At 45.0% G+C, this 24,368-nt stretch overlaps 1 protein-coding gene across 3 annotated transcripts in view; it reads left to right on the top strand.

Moving 5' to 3' along the window:
- Positions 1–24,368, top strand: part of RXRG (retinoid X receptor gamma) — an 81,421-nt gene that overhangs the window by 26,886 nt on the left and 30,167 nt on the right. The window contains exons 2-3 of one of the 3 annotated variants that reach the window (XM_035123682.3): positions 2,691–2,913; positions 21,791–22,038. In XM_035123682.3, coding sequence (XP_034979573.2) covers positions 2,865–2,913; positions 21,791–22,038 — 297 coding nt within the window. In that variant the 5' untranslated portion in view covers positions 2,691–2,864. Of the gene's footprint in view, positions 1–2,610; positions 2,914–21,790; positions 22,039–24,368 lie in introns of those variants that run through there. The other 2 variants (XM_060276636.2, XM_035123681.3) reach the window with 2 other exon arrangements.

The raw sequence follows: 24,368 nt of genomic DNA on the forward strand, positions 1-24,368 counted from the left end.
GGAAAGGAGCCAATGGGAGAGCTAGCCAGGAGTTGTGGCGGTTATGTTCTGTCCTTTCACCTGGGACATTTGCAAGGAATAAGCATGTGATCGCCCTGGTCTCCAGCAGCAGTCAGGTCAACTGACTCAGAAAAGGAGGGACCACAGAGTGCTGGTGGTTTCTCTTGTCCTGCAGGATAACTGGGCAGCACAGCCGTAGTCCTGTTTTTCACAGCATGAGAGATGACATCATTTGTTGAAGTGATATTTGTTTGCTGTTGTAACCTTTAGATGACGGAGGACAAGTTTGGCATGACAAATGATCCTTGTGTTATGCTTTTGAAGCAACAGGTTAGGGTATGGCACCTGCATTTCTTGACCCATTATTTCATCAGTTCCTTATCCCCCCCTTTCCTCTCCTGCCTCCCATGGGGCAAAACCGTTGCCCTAAAGCAGGGGACAGCAAACTTTTTCAGCAGGGGCCCGGTCCACTGTTCCTCAGACCATGTGGGAGGCCGGACTATATATATATATATATATATATATATATATATATATATATATATATATATAATGAACGAATTCCTATGCCCCACAAATAACCCAGAGATGCATTTCAAATAAAAGCACACATTCTACTTATGTAAAAACACCAGGCAGGCCCCACAAATAACCCAGACTTGCATTTTAAATAAAAGGACACATTCTACTCATGTAAAAACATGCTGATTCCTGGACTGTCCGCAGGCCGAATTTAGAAGGCGATTGGGCCGGATCCGGCCCCCAGGCCGTAGTTTGCCTACCCATGCCCTAGAGCAGTGGTGTCCAAAATTTTTCAAAGAGGGCCAGATTTGATGAAGTGAAGGGCTGTGAGGGCCGACCAAAGTTGTTGAACTTTTTCTAGGGTTGAAGTTGTTGAGGGTTTTTTTTTAGGATTTTACCCTGGGAGATATAACTGCCACAGGGGCCAGATTAAACCGACCGGCGGGCCGGATTACGCCCCCGGAACAGGCTTCAGACATGCCTGCCCTAGAGGATGAGCCAGATAATCAAAGAAAAACCAGCACATTCTGCCCTGGTGCCTGAGATGTTTAAAGCATAGGTAGAGATCTCCTGGTTGAGAACTTTGATGTTACCGACATCTCTGCCACATGGGGGAAGGTAACTTTCTAAATGCAAATGTTTTTAAATTGCTTCAAGCATAGATCATTAATACTACAAATACTTACAATACACCAGCCAGCAGGCTTACTGATTTCTAAATATTAGCAGCTAATATTGTAAACCAAGATCATGGCCACTGGTCCCATCACCTCCTGGCAAATAGAAGGGGAAGAAATGGAGGCAGTGAGAGATTTTACTTTATTGGGTTCCATGATCACTGCAGATGGTGACAGCAGCCACGAAATTAAAAGACGCCTGCTTCTTAGGAGAAAAGCAATGACAAACCTAGACAGCATCTTAAAAAGCCTACAAAGGTCAGTATAGTTAAAGCTATGGTTTTCCCAGTAGTGATGTATGGAAGTGAGAGCTGGACCATAAAGAAGGCTGATCGCCGAAGAATTGATGCTTTTGAATTATGGTGCTGGAGGAGACTCTTGAGAGTCCCATGGACTGCAAGAAGATCAAACCCATCCATTCTGAAGGAAATCAGCCCTGAGTGCTCACTGGAAGGACAGATCCTGAAGCTGAGGCTCCAATACTTTGGCCACCTCATGAGAAGAGAAGAATCCTTGGAAAAGACCCTGATGTTGGGAAAGATTGAGGGCACTAGGAGAAGGGGACGACAGAGGATGAGATGGTTGGACAGTGTTCTCGAAGCTACGAACATGAGTTTGACCAAACTGCGGGAGGCAGTGCAAGACAGGAGTGCCTGGCGTGCTATGGTTCATGGGGTCACGAAGAGTCGGACACGGCTAAACGACTAAACAACAACAATAATATTGTACTCCTTCTTAGATGAAAATGAGCTGCATATCCAATAAAATCTATTTTTCTTGTTTGCATTCTACCAAATTTTAGATTTCTGTGCAACACTTTTTATGTAAATACACAGAGTCACTTTAATCCCCACTTTTTTTTATTTGCACTTTAAACACCTGAACAGTATATTAACACCTCCAACAGGTCTGCCTTTCCCCCAAAATGGAGATGGCACAGGAGAGGCTTCTCTTGTTCAATTTGTGCCTTTCCAGGCGTGTGTTAAGGACATGGAAATCATGCCAAAATAGAGCCAGCAGCCCCAATGTAGGTGGAACTCACACAATGCATTACACGAAGAAAAGTTGGGTTTAATCATAACTGATAAATATTAGCAATTTGGTATGACAGTTCTCTGACATCAACACAGAAACAGCTGCCTGTAAGTGTAGCCATATGTCGCCCCCTCAATTAATTACTCCACACAGCATTGATTTTTTTTTATTAGTACATACTTCAAATAATAGCCTCCCCTTCCCCTTCCCCATTTAATTCCCCCAGCTTTTGATTTGTGACCTATACCAGCGCTGTGATGCATTGATTGGTCTTGTCGCTGATGGATTAGCTACCAATATAACACACTGCAAGTTTGCAGGGAACACACACACACACACACACAGAGAGAGAGAGAGAGAGAGAGAGAGAGAGAGAGAGAGAGAGAGAGAGAGAGAAGCCCTGCCCATAACAGAATGGGAAAGGAGCAGCAGCTGAAAACTGCCTGATTCTTCCAGCTCCTGTCTTCAGGGCGAGCAGAGCTTCTCTACACGATTTCTTCTCCACTTGAGGAGGCAGCTAGCCTGGAATTGCTGGAGAGAGTGTCAGGTTTGCAAAGCAAAACGGAACACTTTACGGATCTTGGAGGCACCCTCTGCCATTGCAGTGAAGAGATGAACTGAAGATTAAACATGTACGGGAATTATCCACACTTCATTAAGTTTCCCACAGGCTTTGGGAGTAAGTATTTCGCGAATGGTTTCAGATTTCTGGTTTTTGATGCAAATAGCAATTGAACAACCTAGGCACCGGGGGGGGGGGGGGATGCAGAAGTGGGGTGTGGGGGAGAGGAAGCACTTGCCAGAGGTCTAACCCTGCTGATGAGAAGAGAATTAAATTTATGCATTGTTAAATCAGAAGCTGCTTTCTAACTGGGAAGGCACTGCACCAGGGTGGGACTGGTGTGTCTGTGGGATTTCTTTAAACTTTGAGGAGAGCTTTTGGCTTGTATATGGTGAGTTTATTCAAACAGTCAGTGTGATAGAATGATGATGCAACATCTTACAGCGATTTTACAAAATGCTTGCTTGTCAGAAACAGGTGGATGAAAACTCTCTCTTAGCTTCTTTCATGCTAAACAGTCAGACCGGGTGGGGGCCCGGGCAGCCTTTCCTCCACCCCCAAGAACCACAACCGTCTCACGGAAATAGTGAACCAGTGCACCGCTGCTCAGATTGTATATGGGAGCCCTCAAAAACTTACCTTCACAAAGAAAACTAGCATGTGGCAAGAGAAGGGCAAAAAGCCTCGTTTTCTATGTACAGAGTTGCTGTTACTGTTAAATGGAGGAGCCCGTAATCTTGCGAACGCCAAAGGTGGGCTGGGCTAAGTACACATTTATCCCCTTATTGAGGACTAGACCTGAGACTTTGGGCAAAGTAAGAGAGCGTCCCATGGATTTGTTGCATTTAGATTTAGTGAGGTAAGTAAAGGTGCTATATTTGTATGTGACCTACTTGCCACAGGAAGTACATAGTGGAGCACTAAATATAATATGGAGAGAGAGAGAGAGAGAGAGAGAGAGAGAGAGAGAGAGAGAGAGAGAGAGAGAGAGAGAGAGTATTTTTGGACTGAGACATCCAAGTCCTGTGTCTGGATGCTGCCCAGCCTTCCTTCTATGGGCTTACTCGGACAATAGGAGAGATGTGGGCTTGCTTCTCCACCATGTGTCTCCGCCTCTCTTTCCTCATAAAATGTGATCAAACTTACTAGGCGATATCCAGCTAACACGTTCTGTCATGCATAGGGTTCTGTCTGATCCATTCTGTCCGTGCAAGGATTCCTGCATGAGCAACAGAACTTTCCCACCTCTCACATCGCCGTGCACTCTCAAAATATGCCCCGGAGGGTTGTGGGAAACCCCAGAACAGATTTAGGTGGTGTGCAGGGGGAGGAAAAAGGGGGAGAGTTCCACTGCACAAATAGAAATCCTTGCGGCGACAGAGCGTGTTACTTAGCGCTATCTTGGATACAGCCCAATGCATCATTGCGCCGTGTGTTTCCCCCAGCCAACAAATGAGGCGACAAAGCACAGTGATGTCACATACTGTTCATTGCATTTACATTTGGGTTTTATGGGGACCAGAGGGCAGAGAGGCCTGGAGCTGTGGCAGGAGTGCCTTTCAGGGGATCCTTAAGCAGCTTGGTAAAGTGACTTTTGGCTCATCTCTGTCCTGTCCTGGGGCCCTGATGTCGTCTCCATTGAGAATGCTAATGACCTGCCTCAGATGGCTGTTTGGAGGAGCATGTGCTTCATAAAATGTTAGATACTCAGTGCTTTTCCTGCATACCAAGGTGAGGGCCTTCTCGGTAGTGGCGCCCGCCCTGTGGAAAGCTCCCTGAAAAAGACCCCCATGCTGGGAAAGATTGCACCAGGAGTAGGGGATAACAGAAGACGAGATGGTTGGACAGTGTTCTCGAAGCGACCAACATGAGTCTGACCAAACTGCGGGAGGCAGTGGAAGACAGGAGCGCTTGCCGTGCTCTGGTCCATGGGGTCACAAAGAGTCAGACACGACTAAACGACTAAACAACAACAAGTTGCATGCGATGTTTGGTTCTGGCTGGGTGAAACCCACCTGCCACTATGTCTTCGGAAATGAAATTAAAATATGGGTCATTTGACATTCAAATATTCTGGTGCCTGGGAGTTTTGGAAATAAATGTCTGGTAGTTTCAGGTAGTTGCTGGCTGTTTGGGCGTAATAATAAACATTCAATCATTCATTCATTCAGATAGTTATATTGGCATGGAGGCAGGTAGTATGCTGAGCTATACCTCCTGCCCTGTCCGTCCTCTTTTCATCACCTTCCTCCAAGTTTGACCCTCAGCTGTTGGGAGCTACAGCCATTGTGGCCTGTCCTTCTGGGTACAGTAGCTGCAAGTTCCCTAGTTTGAGAACTAGCCCCCCTTCTTTTTTTTGTTAGAGGCACAGAAGTACTGGACGGAGCATTCTGATATTTGCTTAAATACAAATAAAACATTTTGCAAGGCCGCTTGCTCCCAGTGTTACTCTGGGAGTAACACTGTGATCCAAAGGACCACACTCCCTGTTGCTCAGCTTGTGCAATGCTTCAGGATTTCACTGAGCTCTTCCCTTGGCTGCAAAAACTTGCTGCCATCGACCCTGGGAAATAAGTCACATCGACTCCGTCGCGTCTTTGTACTGTTCCTGTACTCTTATCAGCAGACCGGCAGATGCGGAGATTCAACAGGTAAAGCTTTTCTATGCCTAAAACGGCGGAAAAAGCTATGCTTGCTGAATTTCTGCATGTCAGGTTTCCGTTCAAGGCACAAGAACAGGACCAGTACATAGAAGCTGCCGGTCCTAAAACTGGGTAGGTTGAATCCAGTGCTGTTGTTGAACACGGAGAATAGGCTTCTGCTTGCGGAACAGGACTTCACCTTTGTCTCTCAGGCAATGTTGGATTCTGCCCTATGTGTTTTTGCGTGATGACGACCTGTTTAGTGTTTTCCTTTAAGGCCTTTTCTCCTCCTGTTTGAACGTGTAGCAGCTAGATCATAGAATTGTAGAGTTTGAAGGGATCCCAAGGGCCATCTAGTCCAACCCCTGAAATGAAGTACTCTTTTGCCCAACGTAGTTGTGGAAGTGCTTGGAAAAAATATCTCTCTGGTTGCCTTTTTCAAAAACAGAACAAAACATTCCAACGCCAGCGCGGCTACTTTACTTTATTAGATATATTCCTTACAGAATGAATAATCATCACCCTCTCTAATAGCAAACTCCAGCGCCTATCAGCTTAGAGGCCAAATGGGGCCAATAACAAAATAGTGTTTCCTTCATTCTTAGGGGGACTCCTTAGACAAGGGAAGTCTATCTGTTTGTAAATTAATTAATTAAAAAACAAACAACCCCCAGATGGTGTGACAAGTGTCTGCTTCTAGTGACTTGCCAGATTAATGGAACGCTGGGGGTGTCCATTGTGGGGATGGGGAGGACAGGGTTTTTTGGGGGGGGGAAGTGGCTGCCATTCTTGAGCCCCTAACAGCTTTTTTTTGACCAATACATATTTATTGATTTTTTTTTTTACAATTTATACCATAAATTATTAACAAGTATACAACAAATAGCTTTTCCCAGCTTTGACTTCCCTCCTCCCCCCAGCAGGTAAATTAATTCAATCTTCTCGCATATTATCCAATTAAATCCTATATCTTTGATTTTAAGTTAATCTCATAACTGCTAGCGTTTTCATTCCTTTATAATTATCCTTAGCATAATCAACAAATTTACTCCATTCTTTATGAAATTTCTCATCATCCTGATCCCGGATTCTGTAGGTCTGTTTGGCCATTTCCATAAGATCAAGCAGCTTCGTTTGCCCCTCTATTATTGAAGGTATTTCTTGTGATTTCCATTTTGGGGCAATTAATATTCTGGCCACCACCGTGGCATAGATGAAAAACCTTTGGTCTGATTTTGCAATTTCATTGTCCATCAACCCTAATAAGAAGGCTTCAGGGTTTTTTTGTTTTTTTTGAAAGTGTACCTGAATGTCTTTTTGAGTTCATTATACACCGATTCCCCTGTGTTTTGGTGGGGGCGTGGCCCTATGTGGCCGTTTACTCTCCCCCGTGCGATGCAGGGCTATTTTAGGAGGAGTGGGTAGGAAGGGAAAAGAGGCGTCATTTTCCCTTTCTCATCCTACACCCTCACCCCCCGCACATATAACAGGAAATTGTTCAGGTCTAGGGTTACCATATCTTGAAGAGCAAAAAAGAGCACAGCCCAAGACGCTGCCAGCCCGTGCCTGTGTGCCTCTTTCCCCGGCTCGGGCTGGCAGCGGCGTGCAGAACAGCCCCTGCCACTTGCACCCAAGCCAACCCCCTAAATAAATAAATACTACCCCCCCCAAAAAAACCAGACATTTCCTTTAAAATGTAAAAACCCACCTGAACGGGGATGTTGGCTCCCAAAAAGAGGATGTCCAGGATTTCCCAGACCTACAGCAACCCTGTTCATGTCCGATACTGGCAGACGCATATTTAGGGCAGCGTGACAGCTTCCCCCAAACTTGGGTGCTGAGCCAAGTGGGGCACCACAGGCCATTGCCATTATGACATAGTGCATGGGTAGAACAGAGGGCGGGGGGCGGGGAGCACTGAATTTTGGCTCTGCACAGGGTGTCATTGAATCCGAGGCTGTAGTTATGGGAGAAGCATGACCTTCTTGGGGTGTTAATACTGTCAGCCCCCTCCATCATAGACTCAGGTTGTAGGTAAAGGTAAAGGGACCCCTGACCATTAGGTCCAGTCGTGACCGACTCTGGGGTTGCGGCGCTCATCTCGCGTTATTGGCCGAGGGAGCTGGCATAGAGCTTCCAGGTCATGTGGCCAGCATGACAAAGCTGCTTCTTCTTCTTTTTTTTTGCATTTTAAAATTTTATTGAAGTTTAAACCAAAAACAAACACGCCAAACATTTAAAACAAATAATACAATAAATCCGAGAATCTTAACTCGACTAACAATTAACCTTCAAACACAAAAATAACAAAATTATTTATACTGTTGTTGTGGTGTTGACTTCCCATCACCTCCCGTAGTGCTTCTCATCTTTTTTTGCAAAGCACATACTTTCCTCTTCGTCTTCTTATAATTTCTTTTGTACATCACTGAATCCAATCATACCCACAAATCTTATACTCTCTAATACAAAGCCGGTCATTCTATGGCTGCCATGGAAATTACGTTATAATTATTTCTCTCTTGTATATATCTCCTAAACACCTCCCATTTTTTTGCAGACAACTGTTTGGTAGTTCCCCTTAGGTTATCTGTTAATTGGGCCAAGTTTACCATATCTGACAATTTATTTTGCCACTCATTGACAGTTGGGACGGTGTCCCCTTTCCACCTGCCCGCAATTAGCAGTCGAGCGGCTGCTGAGGCATATAAGAAAATCTCCCTGTACTTAACCGGTATATCTTTGTTCAGAACCAGAGCAGCGCACGGAAACGCTGTTTACCTTCCCGCCGGAGCGGTCCCTATTTATCTACTTGCACTTTGATGTGCTTTCGAACTGCTAGGTGGGCAGGAGCTGGGACCGAGCAATGGGAGCTCACCCCGTTGCAGGGATTCGAACCGCTGACCTTCCGATCAGCAAGCCCTAGACTCTGTGGTTTAACCCACAGCGCCATGAGACTCAGGTTGTAGCTATGGGCAAATAAACCATATACGTATCCCAAAGACGACACAGTCTCCACTGTCCCTCATTCTGAGGAAACCCAAGTGGCTCAGACCCCTGGAATCTTGCACCACTCAGAGATTGGGATAGTGTGCAACAAGGCAGAGGCATGAATGAATTCCGGGCACTTCTTTTTCTCTAGCAAAATAGCAATAAAGCTATTTGGCATTGAAACTGAACTGAACTCTCCTTGTTCTACTCTAACGCTGAGGTCCTACAACCTGGTGATTGGAGGGGACAGTGGACCATGTAGCATACTTACCTAAGTGTCTCCAGGGCACAGGCAATGGTGAGGTTTCATGGGGCATGGCAGCTTGAATCAAAATAGGATTGTGAGTCTAGACTGAAGCCAATGAGCAGGTCTGAAATGAAGCCCAAACTCCATCTGCGTGACGGTAGAAAGACCAGCCGCCGTTCTCAATGAAACCGAAAGAAATGTGGAAGTCGGAGGATGCTTTCGGAGCATAAACAGTGACGGCCTGTGAAAGAGCTGGCTTTTTCAGTTCCTCAGATCAGGTCGGTATAATTTGCGTACTATTATTCGAGTAGTTTGCTAGTTATGAAAAAGAAGTGGGGGGTTGGAAGAGTTAAGCGATCGCCCGGCCCCTTGCTTTTCCTCTCCAAATTCTCCCTTCCCAACGCGGCTCTGCAGCAAGTAAATGGGTCACTGGGCTTTCCTTGCACACTCTTGCATGTGATGTGTAGTTGAAACATCGAAGCTTGGATAAAAATGGAGGCAATTGTGTACTATGAGAAACCGGAGTCATTTATCAACCTTACGTCTGCTTAGAGAGGCTGTGATAGCCTTCATAACCTGCTCTTCCTCTTCTTATGTGCAAACATTCCTTACTGTGTGTCCCCCTCCCTCCCATGTGCAGCGTGGCGCACTCTTTTTGTCAGCCTTCACACTTTTATAGATGGATTTACAGCTTCGATTCTGACATTTAGCAGATAAAAATAAGGACATCACTTGGGAAAACCTCTACTGTTTACGTCAGGGTCCCCAAACTAAGGCCCGGGGGCCGGATGCGGCCCAATCGCCTTCTAAATCTGGCCCCTGGAAGGTCCGGGAATCAGCATGTTTTTACATGAGTAGAACGTGTCCTTTTATTTAAAAGCACCTCTGGGTTATTTGTGGGGCCTGTCTGGTGTTTTTACATGAGTAGAATGTGTCCTTTTATTTAAAATGCGTCTCTGGGTTATTTTGTGGGCATAGGAATTCGTTCATTTTTTTTCCAAAACATAGTCCGGCCCCGCACAAGGTCTGAGGGACAGTGGACTGGCCCCCTGCTGAAAAAGTTTGCTGACCGCTGCCGTCTTGCTGAAGGCTCTCGACTGCTTGGTTGTATGCTGCGTTCACCCTTTAAGCTGCTCTCCACAGAAATAAAAGTTAAGAGGGTGGTGGTTCTTTTGCCTAAAAAAAAAAAGTTAAGAGTAATACGACTGCCCTACAAAAAAAAAGTGTTTTATTTAAATTTCAATATACTGTACATATTGGCAGCTGCGGCGTGAGACCCGGCAAGCTCCTTGAAGCCTTGGTATTAATCTGCATCTACCTGCATGTGAATTATTATTTTATTTCTAGACCACCCTTCATTTGATGATCACAGGGTGGTATATAACACTGCATAAAATCCTATATGGAATAATGAAAATATATAAACGCCATGCAAGCAATCTTTAAAGTTCATAAAACCTCTTATGCAACGGGCTCGCAACAGTCCTCTCAGTAAGTTTTGATTGTCACTTTTGGCCTTGAATGAATAAATTTGCCTTCAAGAGGTGACTTGTGGGGGGGGCACTATTGCCTCCAAGAGGAAGGAGTTCCACCACTGGGGTGCCATTACAGATAAGGCCCTGCTCCATAACACCACACACTACAAAAATGCAAACGCAAAACGCTGGCTAATTGTTGTTGTTGTTTAGTCGTTTAGTCGTGTCCGACTCTTTGTGACCCCATGGACCATAGCACGCCAGGCACTCCTGTCTTCCACTGCCTCCCGCAGTTTGGTCAAACTCATGTTCGTAGCTTCGAGAACACTGTCCAACCATCTCGTTCTCTGTCGTCCCCTTCTCCTAGTGCCCTCAATCTTTCCCAACATCAGGGTCTTTTGCAGGGAGTCTTCTCTTCTCATGAGGTGGTCAAAGTATTGGAGCCTCAGCTTCATGGATCAATGCCTTGTTGTGGCGAAGGGGCTTGAATAACTCAGAGAAGCTATGAGCTATGCCATGCAGGGCCACCCAAGATGGACAGGTCATAGTGGAGAGTTTTGACTAAACGTGATCCACCTGGAGAAGGAACTGGCAAGCCACTCCAGTATCCCTGCCAAGAAAACTCCATGGACAAAGGCAACGCTGGCTAATAACTGTTAGCAAATATATAATCGGTATGATGTCATTGAACTATTCTGGATGCACTGTCCTTTGGAGACTTCGGAGAGACATCTTCCTTTGAGACTTTTGTGAGATGTCTTCCTTTGAGAGACAGTTTGGCGTTCCTCGCTATTCATTGGTTGTTTGAATCTTTGTTTGACTCTCGATACATATAGCAACTTGCAGTTACTTGCATATTTTGTGAGATGTGTTGTATGATATATATATTGTTTTGAAATGGCTTATTCGTATATTTTGAATGACATCATACCGATGATATATTTACTAACAGTCATTAGGCAGCGTGTTGAGTTTGCATTTTTGTAGATTGTCACATTTTGCAACACAGGGGTTCGTGTTTGTCCAGATCACCACACAGCAGGCACATAGCTGTCAAGTTCTCCCTTTTTTAAAGGGAAATTCCATTATGCTGAATAGGCTTCCTCACGAGAAAAGGGAAAACTTGACAGCTATGAGCAGGCAACCCCTGTTGCTGGCACCACCAACAGGGTCGCCTCCTCTGCTGATCCAATGAGAACTTCTTACACTAGAGCAAAAACCACAAAGTCACCCACGTCCCCACTTAGAGCACTACCATAGAATCATAGAATCATAGAGTTGGAAGAGACCACAAGGGCCATCCAGTCCAACCCCCTGCCAAGCAGGAAATACCATCAAAGCATTCTTGACATATGGCCGTCAAGCTTCTGCTTGAAGACCTCCAAAGAAAGAGACTCCACCATACTCCTTGGCAGCAAATTCCACTGCCAAACAGCTCTTACTGTCAGGAAGTTCTTCCTAATGTTTAGGTGGAATCTTCTTTCTTGTAGTTTGAATCCATTGCTCCGTGTCCGCTTCTCTGGAGCAGCAGAAAACAACCTTTCACCCTCCTCTATCCTTTTATATATTTGAACATGGCTATCATATCACCCCTTAACCTTCTCTTCTCCAGGCTAAACATACCCAGCTCCCTAAGCCGTTCCTCATAAGGCATCGTTTCCAGGCCTTTGACCATTTTGGTTGCCCTCTTCTGGACACGTTCCAGCTTGTCAGTATCCTTCTTGAACTGTGGTGCCCAGAACTGGACACAGTACTCCAGGTGAGGTCTGACCAGAGCAGAATACAGTGGTACTATTACTTCCCTTGATCTAGATGCTATACTCGTATTGATGCAGCCCAGAATTGCATTGGCTTTTTTAGCTGCTGCATCACACTGCTGACTCATGTCAAGTTTGTGGTCTACCAAGACTCCTAGATCCTTTTCACATGTACTGCTCTCAAGCCAGGTGTCACCCATCCTGTATTTGTGCCTTTCATTTTTTTGCCCAAGTGTAGTAACTTACATTTCTCCCTGTTAAAATTCATCTTGTTTGCTTTGGCCCAGTTGTCTAATCTGTTAAAGTCATTTTGAAGTATGATCCTGTCCTCTGGGGTATTAGCCACCCATCCCAATTTGGTATCATCTGCAAACTTGATCAGGATGCCCTCAAGCCCATCATCCAAATCATTGATAAATATGTTGAATAAGACTGGGCCCAAGACAGAACCCTGTGGCACCCCACTAGTCACTTCTCTCCAGGATGAAGAGGAGCCATTGATGAGCACCCTTTGGGTTCGGTCAGCCAGCCAGTTACAAATCCACTGAATGGTAGCCTTGTCTAGCCCACATTTTACCAACTTCTTTATAAGAATATCATGGGACACCTTGTCAAAGGCTTTGCTGAAATCAAGATAGGCTACATCCACATTCTACTCCTTTGGAATATCAGCTACAATTCCTAGAAAAGCCTCTGATTTTTTATTTTTTATTTTAAATAAAACATTTCCCCCCCCCAATTCATTATATATCATTTCCCAGAATGCTTTTATTACCTTACAAGACCACCACATATGATAAAGGGTGCCTTATTTTTCTTTACATATCCAGCAGATATTTGTACCTGTCTTATACATTTTTGCTAACTTAAAGGTAAAGGTAAAGGGACCCCTGACCATTAGGTCCAGTCATGACCGAATCTGGGGTTGCGGCACTCATCTCGCATTATTGGCCAAGGGAGCCGACGTACAGCTTCCAGGTCATGTGGCCAGCATGACAAAGCCGCTTCTGGCGAATCAGAGCAGCGCACGGAAACGCCGTTTACCTTCCCGCTGTAGCGGTACCTATTTATCTACTTTCGCTTTGACGTGCTTTCGAAAAAGACATTGGTTTCTTTCTTTTTTAATAAGGGAAATGTTTAAATAAGGGATTTAATAAGGGAAATGTTTGCAAGCTTTGTGTATAGGTTTTTACATGAGTTGAACTTTTAAAAGTCACTTGTAATAAGACGAATAAGGTTTAAAAATCAGATTGTTAAGAATATAAGATTTTAAGGACATGTGTGAATAAGGGTAGCGCTGTGGGTTAAACCACAGAGTCTAAGGGCCTGCTGATCAGAAGGTCAGTGGTTCGAATCCCTGCAATGGGGTGAGCTCCCGTTGCTCCTGCCCACCTAGCAGTTCGAAAGCACATCAAAGTGCAAGTAGATAAATAGGGACCGCTCCGGCGGGAAGGTAAACGGCGTTTCCGTGCGCTGCTCTGGTTCGCCAGAAGTGGCTATGTCATGCTGGCCACATGACCTGGAAGCTGTCTGTGGACAAACGCTGGCTTCCTCGGCCTATAGAGCGAGATGAGCGTCGCAACCCCAGAGTCGGACACGACTGGACCTGATGGCCAGGGGCCCCTTTACCTTTACCTAATGGAACCAGGAAGGGGAGAGGAGGGAAGCCAATTAAGATTTATGGTTTAAAAATTGTTAAATGCGAATATTATTATTGTTTTTTATTTTTGTTATTTTTTTGGAAAATTAATAAAATGTTATCAAAAAATAATAACAATGCACCTAATAATATTTGATGAGATCTAATGTGACACAAGCCACCATCCATGAGTATCCATGAGTATACGCAAGAACTCAGCCTCTCCCTATTCATTCCACACCCAGGGCAACTCAAATGCTCATCAGGGCCCTGTTTTAGTTTGTAATCCTCCAGTGACGATTTAACCAATAAGTAGGTTCCCTGGTTAGGTTTAGTCATGGGTGGATTTCAAAGGATGATTACTTCGTTCCAACTGCTACCATCCCCTTTGGTTCCCTTCCTTCCCTGATTCCAGGATGTCTTTTCCTCCTCCATCTTTGTTGGTTTAGTTAGCATTCGTTCCGAAGGCACACCTCCCCAAAGGATTCCCTTCCTAACTCCATTTAAGGAAGCCTGCAGAGCTGAGCCAGCCTTGGCTCCACAGAGGTAGCATCTGAAGGACTTTCAAGAAAGTTTGTACCAAGGTTGGTCTTTTGACTCTTCTCTCAGACTCTGGGAGAGGTGATATTGGTGCTTCTCTTAACTTCTTCAACCTTGCCTGTTCCTGCCTCTTTCTGAGTTTAATCATGTTTACCAAATTCCTCTCCTTACAAAAATTAAGTTCTGCTTGCTTATCTTACATCTTTCATTGCCCTTTTTTCTCCGTATTTGGGCAGCCAGAACTTTTGTTGCGGGGGGGGGGGGGGCAGGACTTGGTTGAGGGGGCAGGACTTCTGTTGTGTGGGGCCAGAACTGACGGACGTGATTGGCCACTTATTTAAGTACTTTGCTTCTCGAATGTCTCCACTGACGAACGTTTTAGAACCCGAAGGCTGAAAACCCAGAAATAGATGCTTCCCTTTTCGAACGCGCCTCGGAAGTCGAACAGCTTCCGCTGCGTGTTTTTCAATTTTCTCAATGGATTTTGCAGACCCCCCTTTGCACCTCGGTTTTCGAACGTTTCAGAAGTCGAACAATCTTCTGGAATGGATTATGTTCAAGAACTGAGGTACCACTGTATTTTTATGGTTTTACTTGATTGGGGGTGGGGGCAGTTGCCCCCCTGCCCCCCCGGCTAGAAGTAGCTTAGCCTATCTCACACTGCCTCAGGTGTTTGTTTAACCAACCCTTTTTCATTCTATAACAACCTGTGTGTAAAAACAAACAAACAAACAAACAAACAAACAAACAGCAAACTGTATGTTCTTATTGGAAAATAATATATATATGATAAGAATAATATTGGAGAAAACTGGATATTGAAACCTGCTTAACCTAAATCATATATCCCAGTTTTACAGCGGCCCTTTAAAGTACGCTTCACACAGAGTATACGCAGTCAGAAGTTGACCTGGCTAAGAAAACACCACCAAGAGTGTAGGGAATTATCTCCCTTATATGAAACCCCTTACTAGCTGCACACTTGTAAAAGTATGCAGATGAAAATACAAATGGTTGGGTTTCTTTAACTGAAAAACAAACTGAATCTAAAGAGACTTTAAACTAAAGATAAATGCTTTCTCCCACATTCCAAACCTCCCACAAACCTCCCATTAAACTACCCGAGAATTAACAGCATTCTAGCATTATAACTAAGCAATCATACTAAGATTCAACTAAGGAATCTCTTAAACTGAGAACAACTGAGAGAGTGATCTACTTAGAGATGAATCAAACTGAAAGATCTATCTAAGAGATGTTGTTGTTGATTAGTCGTTTAGTCGTGTCCGACTCTTCGTGACCCCATGGACCATAGCACGCCATACAGATACAGAAGGCCATACACGCCATACAGATACAGAGATACAGAAGGCTTTCTGGCAGAGCCTTTTATATAAGAAGCAGAGCCCACGCCTGTGAGCAATTAACAGAAACGCCGGTACCTGTTTCTCTTAAACAGACAGTATTTACATTAGACCGGCTCTAAAGTAACTTGACTATTCAAAAAATCCAACAGTTCTTTCATTCCAAGCTCTGGTCTAATGCCTTTACTTGGGTGCTAATTACCCAGTTAACCCCATGTATGTGGAATCTCCATGTGATGCCCTTTGACTCTGAGCTAAATATATTGTTACATGCGTCTCTACAGTAGAATGCATGTGCATGTTTGTGTGCAATTTGTGATTAAGGGTGTGCAATAATAGCACAGTGCTGAGACCAAGCCTCTCCGGAGCCCATTAAATTCCCATTCACAGATGGGAATTTAAAAGTTTGTCCCCATGAAATGCAAGACAGGAAGTGAAACGAATCTTGATTTAGTGAGAGAAACTCTCCCCCCCTTTTGTGCTGATGCAGTGCACCAGGAACCGGATTCATCTGTCACGTTGCATTACTTGACAGGTACTAAGAATGTGATAGCCCGTTTTTAAATGTCATGTGTGCTGGAGTCTTCTGCAAAGACTAGATTTCAGTTCCTCTGGGCTGCTGCTGTGGATGGTGAAGAGGGCTTCTGTTCGCTCTCAGGATAACAACATCGTTATCTGCCAAGCAAACATTCCAAGAGAATTCTTATTTAATAGAAAGGTCTTTCTCTACCTGTGGTTTGTTTTAGATACATTGCAGTAACTACAAGGAGCACGTTGACATTGCAAGGCATGCAGTTAAATGGAACATAAGGGGTAATATAGCCACATGACAGTCTCTTTTCTTTTGAGAACTATAGTTCTTGGAAGTGGGGTTGGTGAGCTCCAACATAATTTCCACTGGTGATTACTATCCCACTCCCAGAACAATGGTTCCCAAGAGAAGTTACAGGTGGGTAGCCGTGTTGGTCTGAGTCGAAGCAAAATAAAAAAATTCCTTCAGTAGTACCTTAAAGACCAACTAAGTTTTTATTTGGGTATGAGCTTTCGTGTGCATGCACACTTCGTCAGATACACTGAAACAGAATCCACCAGACCCTTATGTATATTCAGAGGGTGGGGGTGGGTGGGAATGGGTGATGGGCTGATGGGAGTGGTAAACCTGTTGATGGCTGTTAACGACTGCTGATGACTGCAATTGGCCCTGCGGGGGGGGGGGAGCAAGGGCTGAGGCGCTTTCTTTAGCGCCTCAGCCTATGATCTAGCTTTCTTTAGCGCCTCAGCCCTTGCTTTCCCCCCCAGCCCTTGGTTTCCCCAGCCACTCTGGGCGGCTTCCAACCGAACTGAAGCTCCATTCTCCAATAAGGTTCCCAAAGCACACCTCTGTTAATCCTTAGAGTAGTGCCGTGGTTGTCTTCTCTCTGGCTGCTAACATGCCACTCTGAGTAGCATCACCTTTCATCTCCCTCAAATGAATCTGCCCTTAGTTGCAGCCCTGTGCTTGGAATTGTCTCCCAAATACCCACGTCATGCTAGGCCCTTCAAATCCTTCCTCAAAACCCATCTTTTCTAGGAAGGTTTTGTTCAGCTCATGTAACTGGAAACAATAGTATATTCCCATATGCAGAAATGGCGAAACTTTCCAGAAAAACATGAAATCAAGATAACAAACTTTTTATAAAAGGATGGAAATGATTCCTTGAATATTTACAGATAAACTGTAAACAGATAAGAAAATTGGCAGGATTATTGTAATAACCTGCAGTTTTATAAGAGTATATATTTAAATATATATATTTAAAGTAGGGACCCAGGTGGCGCTGTGGGTTAAACCACAGAGTCTAGGGCTTGCTGATCAGAAGGTCGGCGGTTCGAGCTCCCGTTGCTCGGTCCCAGCTCCTGTGCTGCTCTGGTTTGCCAGAAGCGTCTTTGTCATGCTGGCCACATGACCCGGCCTATAGAGCGAGATGAGCGACGCAACCCCAGAGTCGGACACGACTGGACCTGATGGTCAGGGGCCCCTTTACATTTATCAATATTTAAAGTAGATGAATAAATGAGCAAATTAAGTTACGGTAATTCAGATATGGAGAAGATATTAAAAAATATATTTAAGGAGCTGCAGAAAGAGGGGAGAAGGAAGTCAAGTTCTGAAATGTTAAAATGATTGTAAAGTTAGTGAAATGTATAAAACTGAAAAACATTTAAATGAAACAATAGCATATTCCCTGTTTACTCTTGTTTCAGCGCCTTCCTCTGCTGCTTTTTCTGTGTTGAATCTGTGAAGCCTTTGTGCATGCATATAATTGCAGTTCGACATATCTCATTGTGATGATTTGTGGGTGCCGGGGTTTGTGGGTGCCCAATTTCCCTAAATTCCTGGGTCTGATAGGTGTTAGAATTTAATCAATTCTTGGAGCTGTCAGACATGGGTTTAGCAAAACGTTAAAATACTAGCCAAACTGCCTTCCGTTGTTCAGGGAATGGCCTGGGAGGCCAGCTATTAATCAAAGGCAAAGGGAAGCTAATGGGCCATTAGGCAAGACTTTGTGCTCTTCCCTCCGCTTTAGGATGATTAGCAGAGAAAAAGCAAATTGGAGAGTTTAGGGTTGTAGTTGGGGATGATGTGAGCTGGAGGAAAACAGTTGCAATTTGTAAAACTCGGCAAGCTGGAGTGAAGCCGAGCCATGACTGGTGTCTTTTTGGCTCCAAGACTGCTGTGGCTAGGGGAGAAACAAGAACATATTGGGGTGTCAATGCTGGAAGTCCCTCCATCATAGGCTCAGGCTGCATATATGTGTAAATAAACCATATATCATAAAGACACCACAGTCTCCAATCGCGAACCCTGGGTAACTGCCTGGACCCCTGGAATCTTTGCTACTTAGAGAATGGGGTGCTGTGCAACAATATTTATAAAGAGAATTGATTCTTCTAAGAGGGATGGGAAGCTGGTGACCCATGGGCTGGATCTGGCCCTTGAATCCTTTCTAACCGGCCCAGTAGTTTCTCTGCCCTCTTTTCAGTCCCATTCCCTTCCCCCAGGTTTTTCACAGCAATCTTGTGGCAGCAGTGAGAGGAAACCCAAGATGCTGTTTGCTGCTGCACCCACAATCCCCACCTCCCTGTCTTGGTCACACACCCCCTCCATGCCCTTCTGCAAAGCTTGGCAAAGACGACTAGGCTTTTGGGGCACTCTGTGTTCATCGGCAGCACTTGTGCAGGATCAAAGGGGACCTGCTGCCCTCAGGAAAAGGGATCTTTGGGGTAAGGGAGACTTGCACAAATTGGGAGATTATGGAGATATTTCTGCGTGGAGAGTATAGTATTTTTCCTTGTTGGGGGGCTAGATGTAGAGTTGTTAAATTTGCCTGTTGAACTGGTATTCACACAAGTATGTATCCAGGCTGGAGAATGTCTGGATGGAAAATGGAGAACTGCATATAATGTGGGTGGGTTTGGCTCCATTTGGGGCAAAAGTCTAGGGAACGTGAAACAGCAAATGCCTGGATGCAGAAGTGAAAAATTAATGAAAAAAAAGTGCATTGGGGTTGTGGGGATCAGTTTTGTTTTTGTCTGGCCAGTGGCCAGTTAGATACGGTAGGTTTGTATTAATTGTGTGTGTGTGTGTGTGTGTGTGTGTGTGTGTGTGTGTGTGTCGTTGGATGTGTGAGTGGAGGGTGGCTCTCCTGGTATGAAGTCTAGTCATTCTTAAACAAAAGACTTCCATAAGGATAGAAAACTTCCTCAGAGTTCTGCACATTGATGTATTGCTGCATTTTGCATAAGGAGAAATTTAAAGGAAACTTTGGGTTTCCTTCTCAGGCAAAACATCTGAGGAATTCAGAGGGACACTCGCGTTTTATTAAGACTACGCAAGATCTTTTCTGAGGAGAGGGTGCTGTTTTCAAAATTGCTCCTCCTCTCAGTGCAAACCTCTTGAAAGCTAATAGAATCATGGAATTGTAGAGCTGGAAGGGACCCCACCTTGCAATGCAGGAATCTCAACTGAAGCATACTTGACATTTGACCATCCAACCTCTGCTTAAAAACCTCCAAGGAAGTAGAATCCACATCCTCTCCAGGGAGTCTATTCCGCTGTCAAACAGCTGTTACTGGCTGAAAGTTCTTCCTGATGTTTAGTCGGGATCTCCTTTCTTGTAACTTGAATCCATTGGTTTGTGTCCTACCCTCCAGAGCAAGAGAAAACAAGCTTCCTCCATCTTCCACATGACAGCCCTTTAGATATTTGAAGATGGCTGTCATATCCACTCTCAGTCTCCTCTTTTCCCTCAATCGTTTCCAGAACCTTGATCATTTTGGTTGCCTTCCTCTGCACATGTTCTAGCTGGTCAACATCCTTCTTAAATTGTGGTGCCCCCAGAACTGGACGCAGTATTCCAGGTGTGCTCTGACCAAGGCAGAATAGTTCCCTAGACTATTTCGTCCCTAGACTTCTGTTGATGCAGCCTAGAATAGCATTAGCTTTTTTTGCTGCTGCATCACACTGTTGGCTCATGTTAAGCTTGTGGTCTACTAAGAGCCCTAGATCCTTTTCACATGTACCACTGGTAATCCAGGTGTCTCGCATTTTATGTTTGTGCCACTGGTTCTTCATGCCTAAGTGCTGAACCTTAGATTCCTCCCTATTGAAATTCATCTCCCCCCCCCCCCCCGAACATAAAGGCCTGTGTCCTGCCCTGGAAAGGAGGGGAGGGGAGCTAGGCATATTAAATACAATTACACATCTAGCATGTTGTCTAGTTTGGTCTGCAGAGGTGAAGTTGCTCAGCAGAAAGGTCAGGACTTGCTATCTGTAGCTGCCACAAAGTTGCTGCGGCTCCACGCCAGCCCGTTTTGCCTCTCCCCCCCCCCTTCCCCTGCAACTTCAATATTTATTTATTGCAAAGATGGTTCCTGTGACAGCGTTTGTTATTTTACCTGAAGTAGCAGTCAAATCTGATTCAAAGGGAAGATGCAGGATAAGAGATAACAAAAGGTCAGCTTCTTGAATAACGTTAAAGAGATTTGTCAGAGTCAATGGAGTCCGGATTCTCCTGCGATCAACCCGTTTCAGGTTTAACTCTGCGCCTGGAATGGAAAAGGTCCTTGTCTGTCTGTCTGTCTTTCTCCCTTTGAATCAGCTCTCCCACTAGGCATGGAATGGCAAAGGAATCGGACCACAATGGCCTTTCAGAGAGCCCTGTTATTTTCACCATTTGGGCTGTTACACGCAGCAATGCTTCTTTGTAATAAACTGATGTTCGCAGGGTTCTGCAAACTTCACAGGGTGCTCTCTCTTAACTTGGCGACTCCAATTAAGATGCTTGTTTTAAACCTTTGAAGCCATAGGCACCACTGAGATTGAGACTGAACTGAAGGGGAGTAGTGGTGGATATAACCCTCGCCTCTCACATTGTTTTCTAGCTGGCAATCCTCCTCTTTCCCCAAGGTGCTACTTGGCATTGGAGGGGAGAGTGGCTGCCATTTTTACAGCTGCACTTTGGTGGAAATTCTTCCTCAGTGAAGTTTGCAGATAACCAGCAATAGTGAACGATAGAAAACTGATCAAATCCTCCTTATCTGATAAACCTGTTTAATGGTGACTGGTTTTTAGAGGTAGAAAATAGCATTATCTTCACGATGAGCCATGGTGCACAAATGACTCGTGAGGACACATGCACCACAAGAAACTCATCTTTTTAAAAAAAAAGTGACTTCTGCATGGCAACTGTTTTGTACAGTCCTTGCAAAGTGTCTTTTTTTGTTGGGGGGGCAGGGGGAAGGAAGGACTTATCCAGACTTACCTTTCCTTTGCACTTTCCAGGCGCATAGTCTGCACTTAAAGCTTTTTTTTTTTTTGCTCCAGAGCTTTCCCTGTGAAAACTCGCTCTTTAACGCTGAATCGGAGCAAATGGGAACCCCCAGAAAACCTGAATTGCTGTTTGCTGTGCTTCAGATTTAAAGAGCAGGTTTTCGTGGGGAAAGCTCTGGGGTGAGAAAGAGAGAGAGAGAGCACTTGGACATGGAGCTTTAAAGAGCAGACGTGTGCCTGGAAAGAGTGGGGGGAAAGGTAAGTGTGTCCGAAAAGGACAGAGAGGACAGAGAGAAAAGGACAGAAAAGGACAGAGAGACAGCTGGAAGAGTTTGCAGTTTTGAATTCAGACACACAGAAAGAATGGTAAAAGCTATGCGTTTAAGCTGTAGTTAGGTGAAAGCTGGCGTGCAGTTGCTGCTGTTTGGGAATCTTTTGCAGGATTAGTAGTTGCGCTGCCTCCTCCAAAGTGCTCTGCATTTACCTTTTTGTCACCCACCTTCATGGAGTCTCTCCTTTTATTTCAGATTCTCCAGTTCACAGCAATTCTGCACCTGGAAATCTGGGATCGGGCCTTCCCACAGGGAATTCCTTAGATGGCACGTCCAACTATCTTGAGTCTCCCCTCAGTGCTTCAAGGACTCTCTCTTCGCCTATGAACTCAGTTAATACAATGAGCTCTCCGTACAGAGTGCTCACGTCCTCTATGGGATCGCATCCCGTTCCTTTGTCTTCACCAGCAGGCGTGAATTTTGCTGCACACACTAGCCCCCAGGTCCGTATCAACTTATAATTCTTTTTTTTTAATGCAGTTTGGTATACTGGAGTTTTCATAAATATACCGTATGTTAAGGCCCAGTTCTCAATTATTTGTGGAATTCCTTGCATGTAGCAGGAGGCTTTTTCTGAAATAGATGACTAAAGCAGTTGACTTCCCTATTGTGTTCCGGACAGACAGATATTCTGCTCCAGATATTCCAGAACCTTTCTGCTATGTTCTAAAACATGACTAGAGACTTGTGGACCTCCAGATGTGGTTAAATTCCGATGCCTCAGCTGCAGACAGCATGACAGAAAAGCAGTAATGACTGGAGCTGTAGTCCAATAAGATCTGAAGGGCTATAGATTCCACATTGCTGTTCTACAGATTGCCCCAGTTTGAAATTTTGAAATAAAAGCTGAAGAAGTTCAGCTAGCGTAAGGAGTTTTAGCTGTGCAGTGGAACTTGCCCACCCTCTATTCTCCCTGTGCACTATGTAAATCTCTTCTAGAAAGTCAGGGGGAATGGCTGGAACAGATTTAGAAGATTTAGAAGTTTAGAATAATAATAATAATAATAATAATAATAGCAACAACAACAACAACAACAATTTATTATTTATACCCTGCCCATCTGGCCGGGTTCCCCCAGCCACTCTGGGCGGCTTCCAACAAAACATTAAAATACAGAAATCCATCAAGCATTAAAAGCTTCCCTAAACAGGGCTGCCTTAAGATGCCTTCTAAAGGTCTGGTAATTGTTGTTCTCTTTGACCTCTGGTGGGAGGGCGTTCCACAGGGTGGGTGCCACTACCAAGAAGGCCCTCTGCCTGGTTCCCTGTAACTTAGCTTCTCGTAGCGAGGGAACCGCCAATTCCACACACCCCACTTAAGCCAAGATTAAGCAGTTTGCTGTTGGTTGTGAGTCCTGTAAGAACAGCTTCCCTGTCTCTTGGTCTGGCAACTGGCCTTTTCTACCTGGCCTGGAAGGACTGGGCCCCAACTGGTTCCTGTTACAAAGAGTGCTGCTTAAGATGGGCTTTGCAGGAGGGTGGCTTGTATTGTGTGGTCTGAAGGAGTATTAAAATCTTTGCCTCCCCAGGTGAGAAAGGGAAGAAGTCCGGGTTGAAGTGTCTACCTGCCTTTCAACAGGCCTCCGTGATATATCTCAAATGTTGGCTGAATTATTAGAGCTCATCCACACTTCCACTTGTCCCAGGGCCAGAGAGCTTTCCCTGGGAAAATGTTGCCCTTTCTCACTGAATCAGAGCAAACAAAGATACGCAGAAAACCAGATGGATGTTGGATGCTATTCAGCAGTGAAGAGCGTGTTTTCCCTTGGAAAAAGCGGCTGGGGTGAGCAGAAGTGTGAACAAGCCCTCGTTCTTTGCGTGGTTTGCGAAGTGGGAATTAGAAGAGGTGTTCAAATGTTGCTTTTGCTGCCCCAGTATCACCTGGCTGGGGCAGATTATCTGGTAAAATGTGAACAACCCCCCCCCTCCAAATCCTTTTGCAAAACATGGACTCTGAACAGGGGCGGCAGTTCCAAGCTGTCGTGCTGAGTAGCTTGAAGGAGTGCGGTTCACTTGCTTTCCTGCTAATGGGATGAGGCAGCTGGTCCTTGGGGATTAGCAAGCAGTCAGCTAATGGATTTGGGTTCAAGCAGCTGTCCCAAGTATCATACATCACTGAGCTTGAAATGTGCAGGAACCAAACTCCAAAGACTTTTAAGGAGACTCCAGTTCCCCCTACCCCGTACTTTGGCTGGGGAATATGGGAGGGGAAGGTGCTAGACCTGCTTACTGAATTCTGCTTTCGTTTGTGAAGGAAGCCCTGCCTGAATTATGTGGCCCTTATTCCCCCCCAACTTGCAAACGGGTGGCGGGATTGCAGGCCTACTCTCATAGTGTGGAGATGTTGTTCCAGAAGTCTCTGGAGCTAAGAGGGTGGTTGGCTGGGTTTTTGCATTTGCTTTTACAACTCAGAGCGCTTGGAGACAATATTTCCTCCTCCTCCTCCTCCTCCTCCTCCTGGAACAACGAAATGCTTCCCAGAAACTGTGCAGCGAGGGGGCAGCAACCCAAACTCCACAAAAATTGACCGGGTTTCAGCGCTGGCCAATTGCGCGTTTCCTTAAGGCAGGTGTCACGGTCCTTGTTTGGCTACTTCTGAGAAACTAGTACCACAGCCATTCTGTCTTTAAGGCTTTTATTCTGCCTGATATTTACCATGTGATTCAGTATCAAGAATACACGTCCGATCAGTCTGACGAAGATTCTCCCAATGCCTGGCGTCTGCTCCTCCCCCAGCATAGTAAGCATGGGATTCCTGCCCTCCGCCCTTTGC

This window comes from Zootoca vivipara, chromosome 7, assembly GCF_965207765.1.
Source record: "Zootoca vivipara chromosome 7, rZooViv2.hap1.1, whole genome shotgun sequence".
In the NCBI taxonomy this organism is placed as follows: Eukaryota; Metazoa; Chordata; class Lepidosauria; order Squamata; family Lacertidae; genus Zootoca; species Zootoca vivipara.